This window comes from Corvus brachyrhynchos, unplaced genomic scaffold (genome assembly GCF_000691975.1).
Source record: "Corvus brachyrhynchos isolate BGI_N302 unplaced genomic scaffold, ASM69197v1 scaffold4, whole genome shotgun sequence".
In the NCBI taxonomy this organism is placed as follows: Eukaryota; Metazoa; Chordata; class Aves; order Passeriformes; family Corvidae; genus Corvus; species Corvus brachyrhynchos.
In genome coordinates this window covers 7,694,989-7,706,740 of record NW_008237878.1, presented here as the reverse complement: position 1 = coordinate 7,706,740, position 11,752 = coordinate 7,694,989, and the positions used below count along the sequence as shown (strand labels likewise).

General features: G+C 44.4%; 1 protein-coding gene across 7 annotated transcripts in view; it reads left to right on the top strand.

Moving 5' to 3' along the window:
* The window catches only part of GRIP2 (glutamate receptor interacting protein 2), a 266,026-nt gene that overhangs the window by 196,948 nt on the left and 57,326 nt on the right, over nt 1–11,752 (top strand). For all 7 annotated transcript variants that reach the window (XM_017732544.1, XM_017732542.1, XM_017732543.1 and 4 more), the window contains exons 2-3: nt 8,372–8,452; nt 11,610–11,745. In XM_017732544.1, the coding sequence (XP_017588033.1) occupies nt 8,372–8,452; nt 11,610–11,745 (217 nt within the window). The remainder of the gene's footprint in view (nt 1–8,371; nt 8,453–11,609; nt 11,746–11,752) is intronic.

Genomic DNA, 11,752 nt, shown 5'->3' with positions numbered 1-11,752 from the left:
AATGAGTATGGTTTTTTTTTTCAAAATTTATTTATTTTAAAAAAAAAAAAAAAAAAAAAAAAAAGCTTTTGCCTGCTAGGGTATAGCCTTTTGATAAGCTGCCTTAGTTGGAAGGCACCTTGGAGCCAAGCCCTGTGCAGTGAAAGCATTTATGATGGTTTTCATTAAAACCAAGCTTGTTTTCCTTTTTTTGACTAACTTCAGGGTTTTTAAACAAGTAATAGTGGCCTCTAGGCTTAGGTGGCACCAGTGATTTGAGTGCTAAAATCTAATAAACTGACAGTACTTAATTTCATTTGATTGAAAACCCACAATAGACCTATCTTTTTTTATTTTATTTCAGTCCACATTCACTTAGCATGGCATTTGGTGCTTGAAAGTAGGTAAGTCCTCAGGGTTTGGATTCAGCAGGCTGCATTTTGTATTCAAGAAAAAGTTTGGAAGCTTACATGGAGTTAATAGGGAGAATTGATTCCCATGCCAGCTAGGATTTACTGCTGCCTGCTGCTTAGATTAATAAATCCAGTTGTATCTAGCGAGACATTCTTCCTTGGGAATGATGTTAGACTTTATTGGTCATTTCTCACCATATTACAATTGCTAACTTGGATAACTTTCATGAGAGATCAGTCTGAAAATGTATCTTACTCCTCTTTAATTTTTACTTTTGAAAGGTAGTTTCTTCAGATAACACAAACAGTGTATCAGCAATATTTCATCTTTCCAGCTCAGTGTTGGACTCTCCCCAGTACACTCCACGCTGCTTAATAAGAGAAATTGCCAGATTGACTGGAAAATGTAACTTCAATAACATCATTTCAGGCACTAGAACCATTGAGAAATAATAATCTCATTGAGCTGGTTTCTGCACTGTTCTTGTCTCTCATGCACCACATTGCTGTGAATGCTCTGTGTGGGTCTGTGTGCGCAAATGACCTGCAAGGGGGTGAGGCACTGCAGGGGTTCCTCTGCCACTGGATCATTCATAAATATGAACTGATGAAGATGTCTGAAAATGCCTGTGAGGATGAGAAGGGTGGCACAAAGTGAAGTCTCTCTCCATTTCTCTCTTTCTATTTTTTAGCACTAAAAATTCAAACCTTCCTGGGGACTGCTTAAGAAAAGTGAACTGGAGAGGGCTCACTGAGTGAAGAGGGATCTTCTTGGTGTGGGTGTTTTTAGAGGATTGTTTGGAAGAGACAGATAAAAGTGAAGATTCTTGGGGTTTTTTTGGGAAAAGCTGTTTGTGCTGAAGATCCAGCCTGTGAAATCCCTCAAGCAGCTCTTAATAAGCCTAACTTAATGCACAAAAGCATATCCTCACCAGAATCAGAAAAGAGTCATCCCTGATACTTTTAAATTAAAGAAATGAAATCACAGGCCTCTTCAGAAGAACAACATAAGCTCCTCTGTGAACAGAAGACCAAAGGGACACTTAATTTCCAACAGTTTTGCATCCACTATCCCTTGGTCTCTGCCCTACCATGCAGAGGAAAATGAGTGAAGTTGATCTAGAGCTGGTTTGCACAACAGCTCTTTGCTTTTCTGAGAGCAATAACTTGAGTCTTTTCTACTCAAAACACATTTTTATTGAAAGTTACAAGATTATAAAACTCTTTCAGGCTGCACTTTCTCCCCTCCAGGCTGATGGATATTGATGGATATTGGCCACTGGGTTCCAGAGGTGCAGAAGACAGTAGATGAACAGCATGGGAAGTTAATTTTCACACAAAACCAGGAGAGAAAAAAAAGGAGCTGCCTTTAATAAAAAATTTTCGTCACTTTTTCAAGTATTTTTTCTTCCATCTCTCAATACAGCTTGAGTGGAAATTAAGAACTGCTTCCAGGTCCTCTATCACAGAGTCCCTTGGATGTGCTGATTAGATAAAGTGACTCTGTGCTGGCTTCCAAAACAATAATGGGAACAAACAATGCATTGTAGCAGTGGCTCTGGTATATAAAAGACATGACTGTAATGGCAGCTTGACTGTAGATTCTTAAATTGTGGTTTTTTTTCATTTCTTCCCTTTTATTTTTTTTTTTCTGGAGTGTAATGTATTTAATGAAAACATGAGGCGTACCAGATGTGGGCACTGCAAGCTGAGTCCAGCATTCATTCTTATCAGATGGGACTTGGATCAGTCCTTGAGAGGTGTTTAATATCCTGTGAAAGTTGATGTGAGTTAAACCTTACCAAAGCCTGGCTTTTCTGCAGAGCCAACTTAAATGGGTTTTGTGCACATAAAACTTGTTTACTGAATGCAGAAACTCTTCCCTCATCTTCATGAGAAGCAGGAATCTTCCATCAGTGTTATCTGCTACAGTCTTGCAGGGGGTGAGAAATACCCTTTGGTATCCCCTGGAAGCCAACCTGCTTGGTAACAGGAACATGTTCTCACTCATATCTTGGTCCCATAAAGGCCACTGCTATGCAAATAATTATCTACAGCATTTCAGTTGAAAATGATTGCTTGAAACAAATTGTTCCTTTAAAAGTAATTTTGGTTTCTTATTAAAAAGAAAAAAACCAGAAGAACAAAGCACGGAGTTTCTGTTGAACAATAGGTTATTGTATCTTTCCTAGAACTGAATCCTGTGAATACAGCAGCAGGTGTTATGAAATTACACATGCCTGAGAAGGGTTGGTAGGTGAATGAATACAGAAGGAGAGACGTGGAGGGTGTGGGGAGATCAATTTCATGCTGTGTCTATTGAGGAGAAGAAACTAAGAAGTACAACTTCCTCTTGGAATAATCTCAAAGTTTGGACAAGTTCTTCCTGGCTCAGAAGCCAGGACCAACAACTACACAAGTGGAAGAGCTGCCACAACAGCCTCTGGTGGCACAAGAAGCTGCAGCTGATGGAACATGTTCCGTGGCCTGGGCAGTTGGGAGCACAGCATTGTTGCAGTAGGGCTGGCACAGGGACTGGCAGCAGGTTGATAATTTTTTTCCCCAGAATTATCTGGGAAAATGGGATAAAGCTCAGTTGTTGTTTTTGGGACAACAGTTTGTTTCCAGCAAGGGTGGTTTGTGTACAGCATGGCTGTTTTCCTGGGCTGTTCACTCAGAAATTTGTGATGAGACAAGTTAAGAGGAAACTTCCCCAAGTTCTCATTTGTCTCTGGGTATCTCCTGAGTATAAACTGGCAGAGGATTTGCTGCCAGTAAAGGGATAAATAAGAGACTCTTCTTCACAATAGGCAACCTCTGCCATTTTTACCAGGTTTGTTGATACATGTATTTATGAAATTAGGGAGGAGCTGCTCCCTAAATAACTTGGTTTGTTTCAGCCTGAGCTCAGTGGTTAAGGGGATTTTTTTTTAAATCTTCCTGGCGCAAAGGAAGGGAAAAGCATTTCAAAGCTCTGCTTGAGTCTGGTTTAGTCCTGTGGGAGAGTCACATGGAAGGTGCCCTGGGCTGAGGGGAGGAGTAGAGCTGTGGTGGGCACTGGGTTTTTCACTGGCATTCTTCCAAAAGCCCCACCCCACCTCCTGGAGAATAGAACGTGAGGAAGGAAACACTGGGCCCTTTCCAGGTTGGGTATTTTTGTTTGTGTTTGGTTTTTTGTTTTTTTTTTTGATGCAGCAAGCCAAAATCAGTGTGATGACAATGAAATTGTGGCACAGAGTTGTAAAGCAAAAGTGACTTTCTCTTTTCTTGTTTTAAGCACTTCACAGGAGCATGGACTATCTTGTCTAAGGATTTAGTGTATTTGTTGCTATATGCTTGGACAAGTTTTATGTAGGGCAGGATTATGCTTTAGCTCAACTTTTGCAGTATTCCAGGGAAAGCAGTCTAGAGATCACTGACAGAGGTGTTTTATCTGTTTCTTTGGGTTCTATTTATTTATTTTCTTTAACTTTAATGATGCAAAGCCAAAGCAGTGTATTTCTAGAGATGGGAAAAGAACTGAGCAGCCGTACTGGTTGTAGTGAACTCATGTACAAATTTTCCAAGGGGCTGAGGAGCTGTGGATTTAGATGAGCTTAAGAAAATTCAAGCCACCTGCTGTGGAAGGCTTGGGGAAGGTGGGATCCTTCATGCAAACAGCCCCTTGTCTGAAGCAGACACATGGGAGGAGCTCTTGCTCTGCAGCGGACTTCGTAATTAAGTAGTTTCAGGAAATCATGCAGTCTGTAACAGTGTTCAATGGGCTTTTTTTTCCCTGTCCTGGGCTCTCTGGATCTACTTGTCTTCCATGTTAAGGGCTAAGTGCTTTGAAGAGGGGAGGCCACTGCTGTGCTGCTCTTGTGCAGAGCTGACACTGCTGTCCCCGACCTGCTGCGGTGGTGCTGAAATAACCCAAACTGCCCTGGGGAAGATGTGCTGGAGGGGCAGTTGGGTACAGCCTTGCAATCAAGCCCACATCCATCACTGGTGCATGAGATGCCTTTGGGTGTGCTGCCATGTGGAGTGCTGCCTGGGGAGAGTGGGAAGGACTGTGTTACTGTCCTCTGATGATGGTTCAGCCCCTGCTCAGGCTGTAGTGGGGGTTGTGTCATGTGGGAGCTAAATACCAGTCTGAGATTCAGAATGGGTGTGCATGGATATATCACTTTCCCCCTCCCCTCCTTCTGGTAACATATCAACTTTATAAAGGTGATGAGATGCCTAAAGATGCAGCTGGGTGATTATAGTCTGTTTTTGAAGTACATGTCTGCATCTTATGGCACTCAGAGATCTTTAAAATCCCAGGCCTTGTAGGTTTGCTCCCAGGGCCGCAGTTTGAGTCATCACTAGGTGCCTGACCCACGCTCATGTACCCCTGGCTGCTCTTTGCCTGACTACAGATAAATGCCTCCCTAGACTTACAGAAATAACTCTCCTCAAAATGGATCAAATTGCACTTAGTTTTAGTCATTTGGATTTCTGCTTCCAGCCTCATGCTTTTATTGTAGCAAAAAATACCGGCTTGCCTTAGCGTGAACAGCTTTTGGTTCTTAATGCTGGTTTGGTATTCATTTCTCTAAACAAGGAATGCAATTACCCTGTCTCCAACCGTCTTTTTTCCATTAAACAAATGGGAGGTTTTACCTCTTGGTCTTCCCATAAGATTAATGCACTTTCTCTGCAGGAACTGTCTTAAAGAGATCCAGGAATCTGAACAACTTGCAGACAGCAGCCTAATTGTCACAGAATCTGATTTAGCCAATGCTCATTTTCATTAAGAGGTGATCTCTGCTAATAACATAGACTAATAGCTCTTCTAAACCCCAAACCTTCCTTTTCCCTTCCCCTCAGCAGGGATAATGAACTCCTAAATCAGTGCTCTTTCCAAGGAAGCCTTTTTTTCCCCATTTTAATAGAGTTGGGCTTGGCACCTAACTGATGTCAGGACATCCTGGTGCCTGTGCTTGCAGGGGTAGTGGACCTTCCTTTCTTCCTGCCCCCCAGCTAAAGCATGGAGATTCTTCCTGCTCTTTCATCTGTCCAGTTTGTTTTTGAAGGAATGAGATGGGGATTATCTCTTCTTTATTTTCACTGTACAAGACGTGTATCACTGTTCTGCACTGTTTCTGCAGGGGAGAACACACAGAGAGTTCAGAGCTCTGTGTGAAGGTGTAGGGACTTAGAAGTCCTCTCTCTGGTGTTAGTAAGGAATGTAAATAGTAAAAACTACTGTTAAAGAGTTACAGGAACTTTAATGTTGTCACAGATCCCCATGGGATCAATATATAGAAAGTGTTGCAATATCAGTTTTATTGAGGGTCGTATGTACTTGGTGAGCTTTTCTGAAAGGTCTAGAGCCAGCATTACCATCACTGCTTGAAAACCCTCAATTTCTGGCCCTCTTGGTGTGAGAGAAAAAGCTTGAAAAATACAACTCTAATAGCTCCAGCACGGATTCTTTGCACAAAGAACCTGCACAGGATTAAAAACGGAGAGTTATTTTCCCAATTTTAAGGAGAAGAGAGGTTCATGGCTTTTCACTGCTTGGGTTGGCACTGTGATTCAGGCCGACTGAGCAGTCAGGCTGGTTACCAGCCTCACCACCAAACTGTTGCTGTGCTAGGCAGAAGAAATAACTGAGAGCACAAAGAGAAGGAGTTCCTTTTTAAAAGAACCAACGTAACCCCTTGCACAAACAAACAAACAAACAAAATATTAATAAAAAAGTGACTCCATTATTATCAGTTTGAGTGGCAGAGCAGGAAATGGGCTGCAAATGAACAAAGAGCCGCGTGTGGTGGGGATGCTCCTGTGAGCAAATGCCAGTTCCCATTTCGGCAGGCGGCGTGTGGCAGCCTCCTTTCCTGTTCAAACACTTTAGCCAGATAATGAGGGGAAAAAAACCAAACATTTTTCACATAATCAACTGGGTTTGGAATGGAGGAGCAATAGGACAAGGGGATCTGTGGTGCTGATTATCTGCAGGCTGACGTGGCTGTCAGGAGCAGTGGGATGGGGCAGGGGGGGTGTTGCTAATTGCTGGCAGGGCCTGTAGCTCGGGTCACTACTGCTCTTGGCCACTTGGCTGCTGCTGGAAGCTGTTGTTAATGCACAGGCAACCTGGTTTATTGCTCAAAGGGAAGCCAAGGCATGCTTACCAACAGCTGTTGGGGTAGGGAGGGTAACCAGTAGAGAACTGGGGTTTCCTATCAACATTGATCGGGGTTGTGATGGGAAAATGAAGCACAGAAGGGTGCTGGTGACTGTCTGGTCTGGGCGGTGTGTTTATGTGAAACAGATGGTTCAGTGCTTTAGTTTGCCAGCACATTATGGAGTTGGCTTTGAACCATCTTGTGTGGTTTTCCAGGAACGCAGGGATCCCATCCGCAGCAGAACGTCGCTGCCTTGAGCACGGTACCTGGAGCAGAGCTGGCAGCAGTGCTCTCATGTGGAAGGCAGCTGCATACTGGGATGGTCCTCACCCTCCACAGTGTCTTGTGGGACCAAAGGCACACTGATGCTCCAGTGCCAGTGAGAAGCTCCAGCCCTGCATGGTCCAGGGTGTGTTGCCGGTGCCTTTTGCACAATTACCTCCAGTGTTGAAAAATGAGCCGTGTGCTGCGTATCCTGAGCTTTAGGGCTCCCTTTCCAATGTGCTGCTGCATTTGGGAAAGCAATAAAGGGTGGTCGTAGCTGTTGGGAATGTGGGTAGGGAGCAGTTGGATTGGCATTGTCCTGCTGCTCCCCTGGGAATTGCCACCTTGCTGTATACTCCCAAACAATCCCTGTTACCTGACTCTGTAGTTCTGCCAGGGATGGGGTGACAGAGAGAGGGTAAAACAGGATGTTAGGAAAAACCTCCCGGTGAGAGAGACTAAGATTTACACCATCATTTTTCTGTTTAGGGGGAAAGTGGACTGCCAGCAAACTGAACATTGGGATTGAGTCCTCTCTCTACAGACCCTTGTCTTGAATGGGGCTCAACTAAAATTTTTGTTCACTTTGTATGGAGCGAGACAAAAACTTCTTTGTAACTTAAATGTAATTTACTTAAGGGCTGTGCACAGGAATAAATGGATAAAGTTTTCAGTAACCTATATTTATACTATCATGTACAACTTCTAAACCTTCACAGCTACTGAAAAAACCAAGAATGTGGTCACTGAGAATGGGAATTATTTGGTACTACATGGTTACGGGAAATTATTGATTGGGAAAGTACCAGCTTTTTAGGAAATGCCATGAAAATAGGCATTTTAGATGGATGGAAATGAGATCTGTAGAAGCATGCTACCTTCTCTGCAGATAAGCTCTGTGATACCTCTGTAGCAGTCTTCCAATGGAAGAATACAAAGATATTTAGATGCTTTCAATTTCAGCTTATGCTGGACAGTGTATTTACAGTGTATAATGACATTCTCTCTTCACTCTGACTTTTTTTTTTTCTTTTAATCACTTAAAAGAAGGTGCTCTCTGTATTGCACAGAGGCTGGAACAGCAGCAGGAAAATGTGACTTTGAAATAATGGGATCTATAAGAATAGGCAATTTCACTCAAGTATAGTGATTTAGTGCCTTGTTAGTGTCCTGATGTATATAACTCCATTTCCAAAGACCGTAAGTTTCTTCACAAGCATAATGACAGGCTTGAAACTTGTGAGACTAATGCCCCAGCTTTTTCTATTCTCAGCTGTTCCACATAATTACAGGAGTAAGGGAATTTTGTTCTCTCCTAGCAGATTAGCTCCAAGAAGAATAAATCAGATAACGTTACTGCGTTCTTATTTCCGTCTCTACAAGGTGAGAGCTCACATGGTGCAGTGCAAAGCCAGGGCTGGTAATGTTTTTTCTTGCCTGCAGTCTGTGATACAGATCTCATCCCAACTTTGGTGTCACCAGGACGACTTCTTAAAGTGCTCTGGTTTAGTTGCTTGTGGCTCTTGGTACTAATTTCAGCTTCTATGTTTGCTCTGCTTGCAGACGATGGCCCTTACTCGAAGGGGAGCAAGGACTCTGGTGGGATGGACGCAGCCCTGGTCTCCAGGAGGCAAAGCATCCCAGGTAAAGGAGGGGATCACCTCCTGCTCCAAAACATTGGGGCATCCATTATACTTTACCTGTATCCCCCTACAATGGAATAAAACTCTCAAAACACTAATTTTGGTGCATCTATCAGCAAGGCTTTTGCTGGAGGACAGAAATGGATGGTAGTAACTCATCTCAGTGAGTGGTGTCTTACCGGTACAATCTCTGTCTTGTGTGAGGCTGTTGATGGTAGTTACAGGGAGCTGGGAAAGGACTTATTGCTGCACTGGACTGACACTCACAAGAAGAAAACAGCAGCAAAGGAGAGAGGGAAGAAATGCTGCCATAGCTGAGCTCATCAGGCAGGGAGGGAGACTGGCAGTGCCTGGCAAGCTTCGTATTTCCCACATCTGACTGAGTTTGTTTTGATATTTAGTCAGTCACAGTAAATTTTTGTGTGAGATAAACCTTCCCATGCAGAAACACCCCGGGGGCTGAAGAGGAAGTGGAGAAGTGGTAATTCATTTGCCTCTGTTGGTGCTGGGCTTCTTGTGCCAGCAGCACTCCAGCAGGTCTGGATGGGCTGCCTTGGACAACTTATCTCCTTCCTAGGAAAGCCAGGGGCTTGATTTTGACTTCTGGCTGCTAATGACCCGGTCACAGGGTTAGTTTAGTGTGTTCTAGGTAATGGGGAGGAAGCGGGGCCTTTCTGCCATTGCTTCATCATTCAGTAGTTATTCCAGGGGATATTCGGTATGACATTACCACTGTAGTGCAACCCTGATGGGGAGAGGCTCTCAAGAGCCAGTGTGTCCAACAACCTCAGTGCAAGGCATCTCAGTGGGAAGGGAAAAAATCAGGTGTGCTCTTCCTGCCCTGGGATGCAAAATCCAATCATATATGCCAGTAGAAGAAATCCAAGACTGCTCATATATGGTGCTTAAGGACTATGTCTTGAAGGACCAGATCCTCCTTAACCAGCTCACTTTTTTATTGTGTGGGTCTGTGACAGTGGCAGTAGATTTAGAGAAGCATGGGTCAAAATCCCTTATCACTGACCTTGATTGATTGATCTCAGGGACTTGCCTTCTTGGAGCAGTGATTTCTCCTTGAACCCATAACCATGGGTAATTGCACTCTGGGAGTTCTCATTTTAAACACTTATCAAGGATCAAAATTAAACCCCGTTGAAAAGCTAATAGTCTCCCCTTGTGGCACCATCTGTGTTGATCAGTTATGTCTGTAGTTGAGAGGAAATTTGCGGGATGGTGCCGGATGTTGTTCTTTCCAGCACGGTGGAGAGCCCCCCAAGTTTTTGGCAGCCCCTGGGCTCCCGGGTTGGTGAATTGAAAATTAACTTACTGCAGTTGGCAAGGGATCAAAACTGAGTTTAAAGAGCAGAAGTATTATGGAGCTGACATTTTTACAAGGAGCTGCCAGTGCCATATTAAATGGGTGCCCAGCAGTGCCTAAACGCCTGCCAGACTGGAGTTAGATTGCAAAGAGGTTCCCTACTCACATTAATCAAGTGCACAGATTATTCTTGGAAGTGCTTTACGAAACAGGTAGTGCATGGCAGGACTCTAAGTGAGCTGCAATTTCTGGTGTCCTGGTGGCTTTGGACAGGAGCAAAGTGCTGGTGATGAGGCACCACAGTGCCAAAGGACTCCGTGTTTTGGATGGATGGAGGAGGCCCTGCACCAGCATGGATCTTCTGTGTCAATATGCTGTTTAAGGGGCCCTGCCTTGCTCTGAAAATCAGTGTGCAAGAGGTTTCAAATGTTCCCTCTCCAAACAGAGCATCTAATTTAAGCCTGATGAGGTTTGCTGTGCAGACAAACTCCTGGGCCATTTGCAACATGGGCTTTTTGTCCACATCTGTGGGGCTGCTGTTTGTTGCGTGCTGCCAGTGCCTCACCACCTTCTCCTGCACAGCCTTGGAGAAGGGCGCCCTGTGTGAGGGTGACTGGTTTCCTCCTGTAAAATCGTGGAAGATTTCTGTACACTGAGACAGTGGAGGTGGATGGATAATGCTATAGACAAATTGTGTAAAAGCTTCTGAGAGGAGGCTCTGGCAAGGTGTGGAAGTCATCCTATTTGCCCCACGGCTAGCCCCCTTTGAGCAGAGTGTGAGGTCTGTTGTGTGCAGTATTGCAGAGCTGCCTTTTGCCAAATCTTCAGAGCTCTTGGTCTTTTCCTTAGGCCAGGGCTGACTCTCCTGCTCACTTACTGCCCTTTCCATGCCCAATCCAGAAGCTGGAATAATTTAGGAACCCTGTTTTTGTAAAACCCAGACATGATCTGTGATGAGATCAAAACTGGTACCAGGTTGGGCTTATATGTAGGTTCTGGACAGAGATGAGTGTTGTCTTAGACTAGAAAAGGTAAAATGTGCACAGTCTGCAGCACCCAGAGAAGCAGCACTGGTGCAGCAGGTGTGGGGTAGGCACCCCCAAATCTGGACCTGTGTCTGATGGCAGGCAGTGCATGTGGAACAAGTCACGGTGTAAAAGTGACTCATGCCTTCAATTCCAGCTGTAGATGAGCTGGTAGTAGGGAGCTTGACTTGGACTAGGTGCAGATGGGTGAGCAAAGTGCTGTGAATGAATCAAGGTCATGCCTCCCCTCCTACCCCTGACGATGGCAGGATCTCACCCCTCTCCACATTTTGTTCTGTATCTCCCAACTATATTGATGTATCATGATATTTTTTTAAATCACAGTATTTTAAGGTCCACCCTGTTCTGTCCATCCAGGCAGCCACTGCAGGTCACAGCATCCTCTTCCTGTGTACCTGTGACTGGCTGACATAGCTCTGTTAATGACCTCCCCACTCTATAGCAAACATAGTTCCTGAGGTGGTCTCCCTGGACCATTGCTGAGATCCCATTACCCTGGTTTTGAATTTTTCTACTGCCTCCAGCACCTCAAAACACAAGTTTTACTCTCATAAGCCCTTATTCTTCTGCCTTGGTCCTGCCTGCCAGACCTGCATGCAGTCATTGCTGTGGGTCTACCAGGACACACTTCTGTTTTACAACTTAACTTCAAATAAACTGAGGCTTTTTCTTCGTGCTAGTTGTACGAATCATCCCAGATCTGCTTTCCTACCAACTGTAGGAAAAGGATGTCCTTGGGATTGAGAGGAATGTGCCTTCCACTGAGTTGTTTGTCTTTATTCCCGATCTTTCAGAGGAGTTCAGAGGGGTCACAATCGTGGAGCTGATTAAGAAAGAAGGAAGCACCCTCGGGTTAACCATTTCAGGTGGCACAGACAAAGATGGAAAGCCAAGAGTCTCCAATCTGAGGCCGGGAGGACTCGCTGCAAGGTGAGAA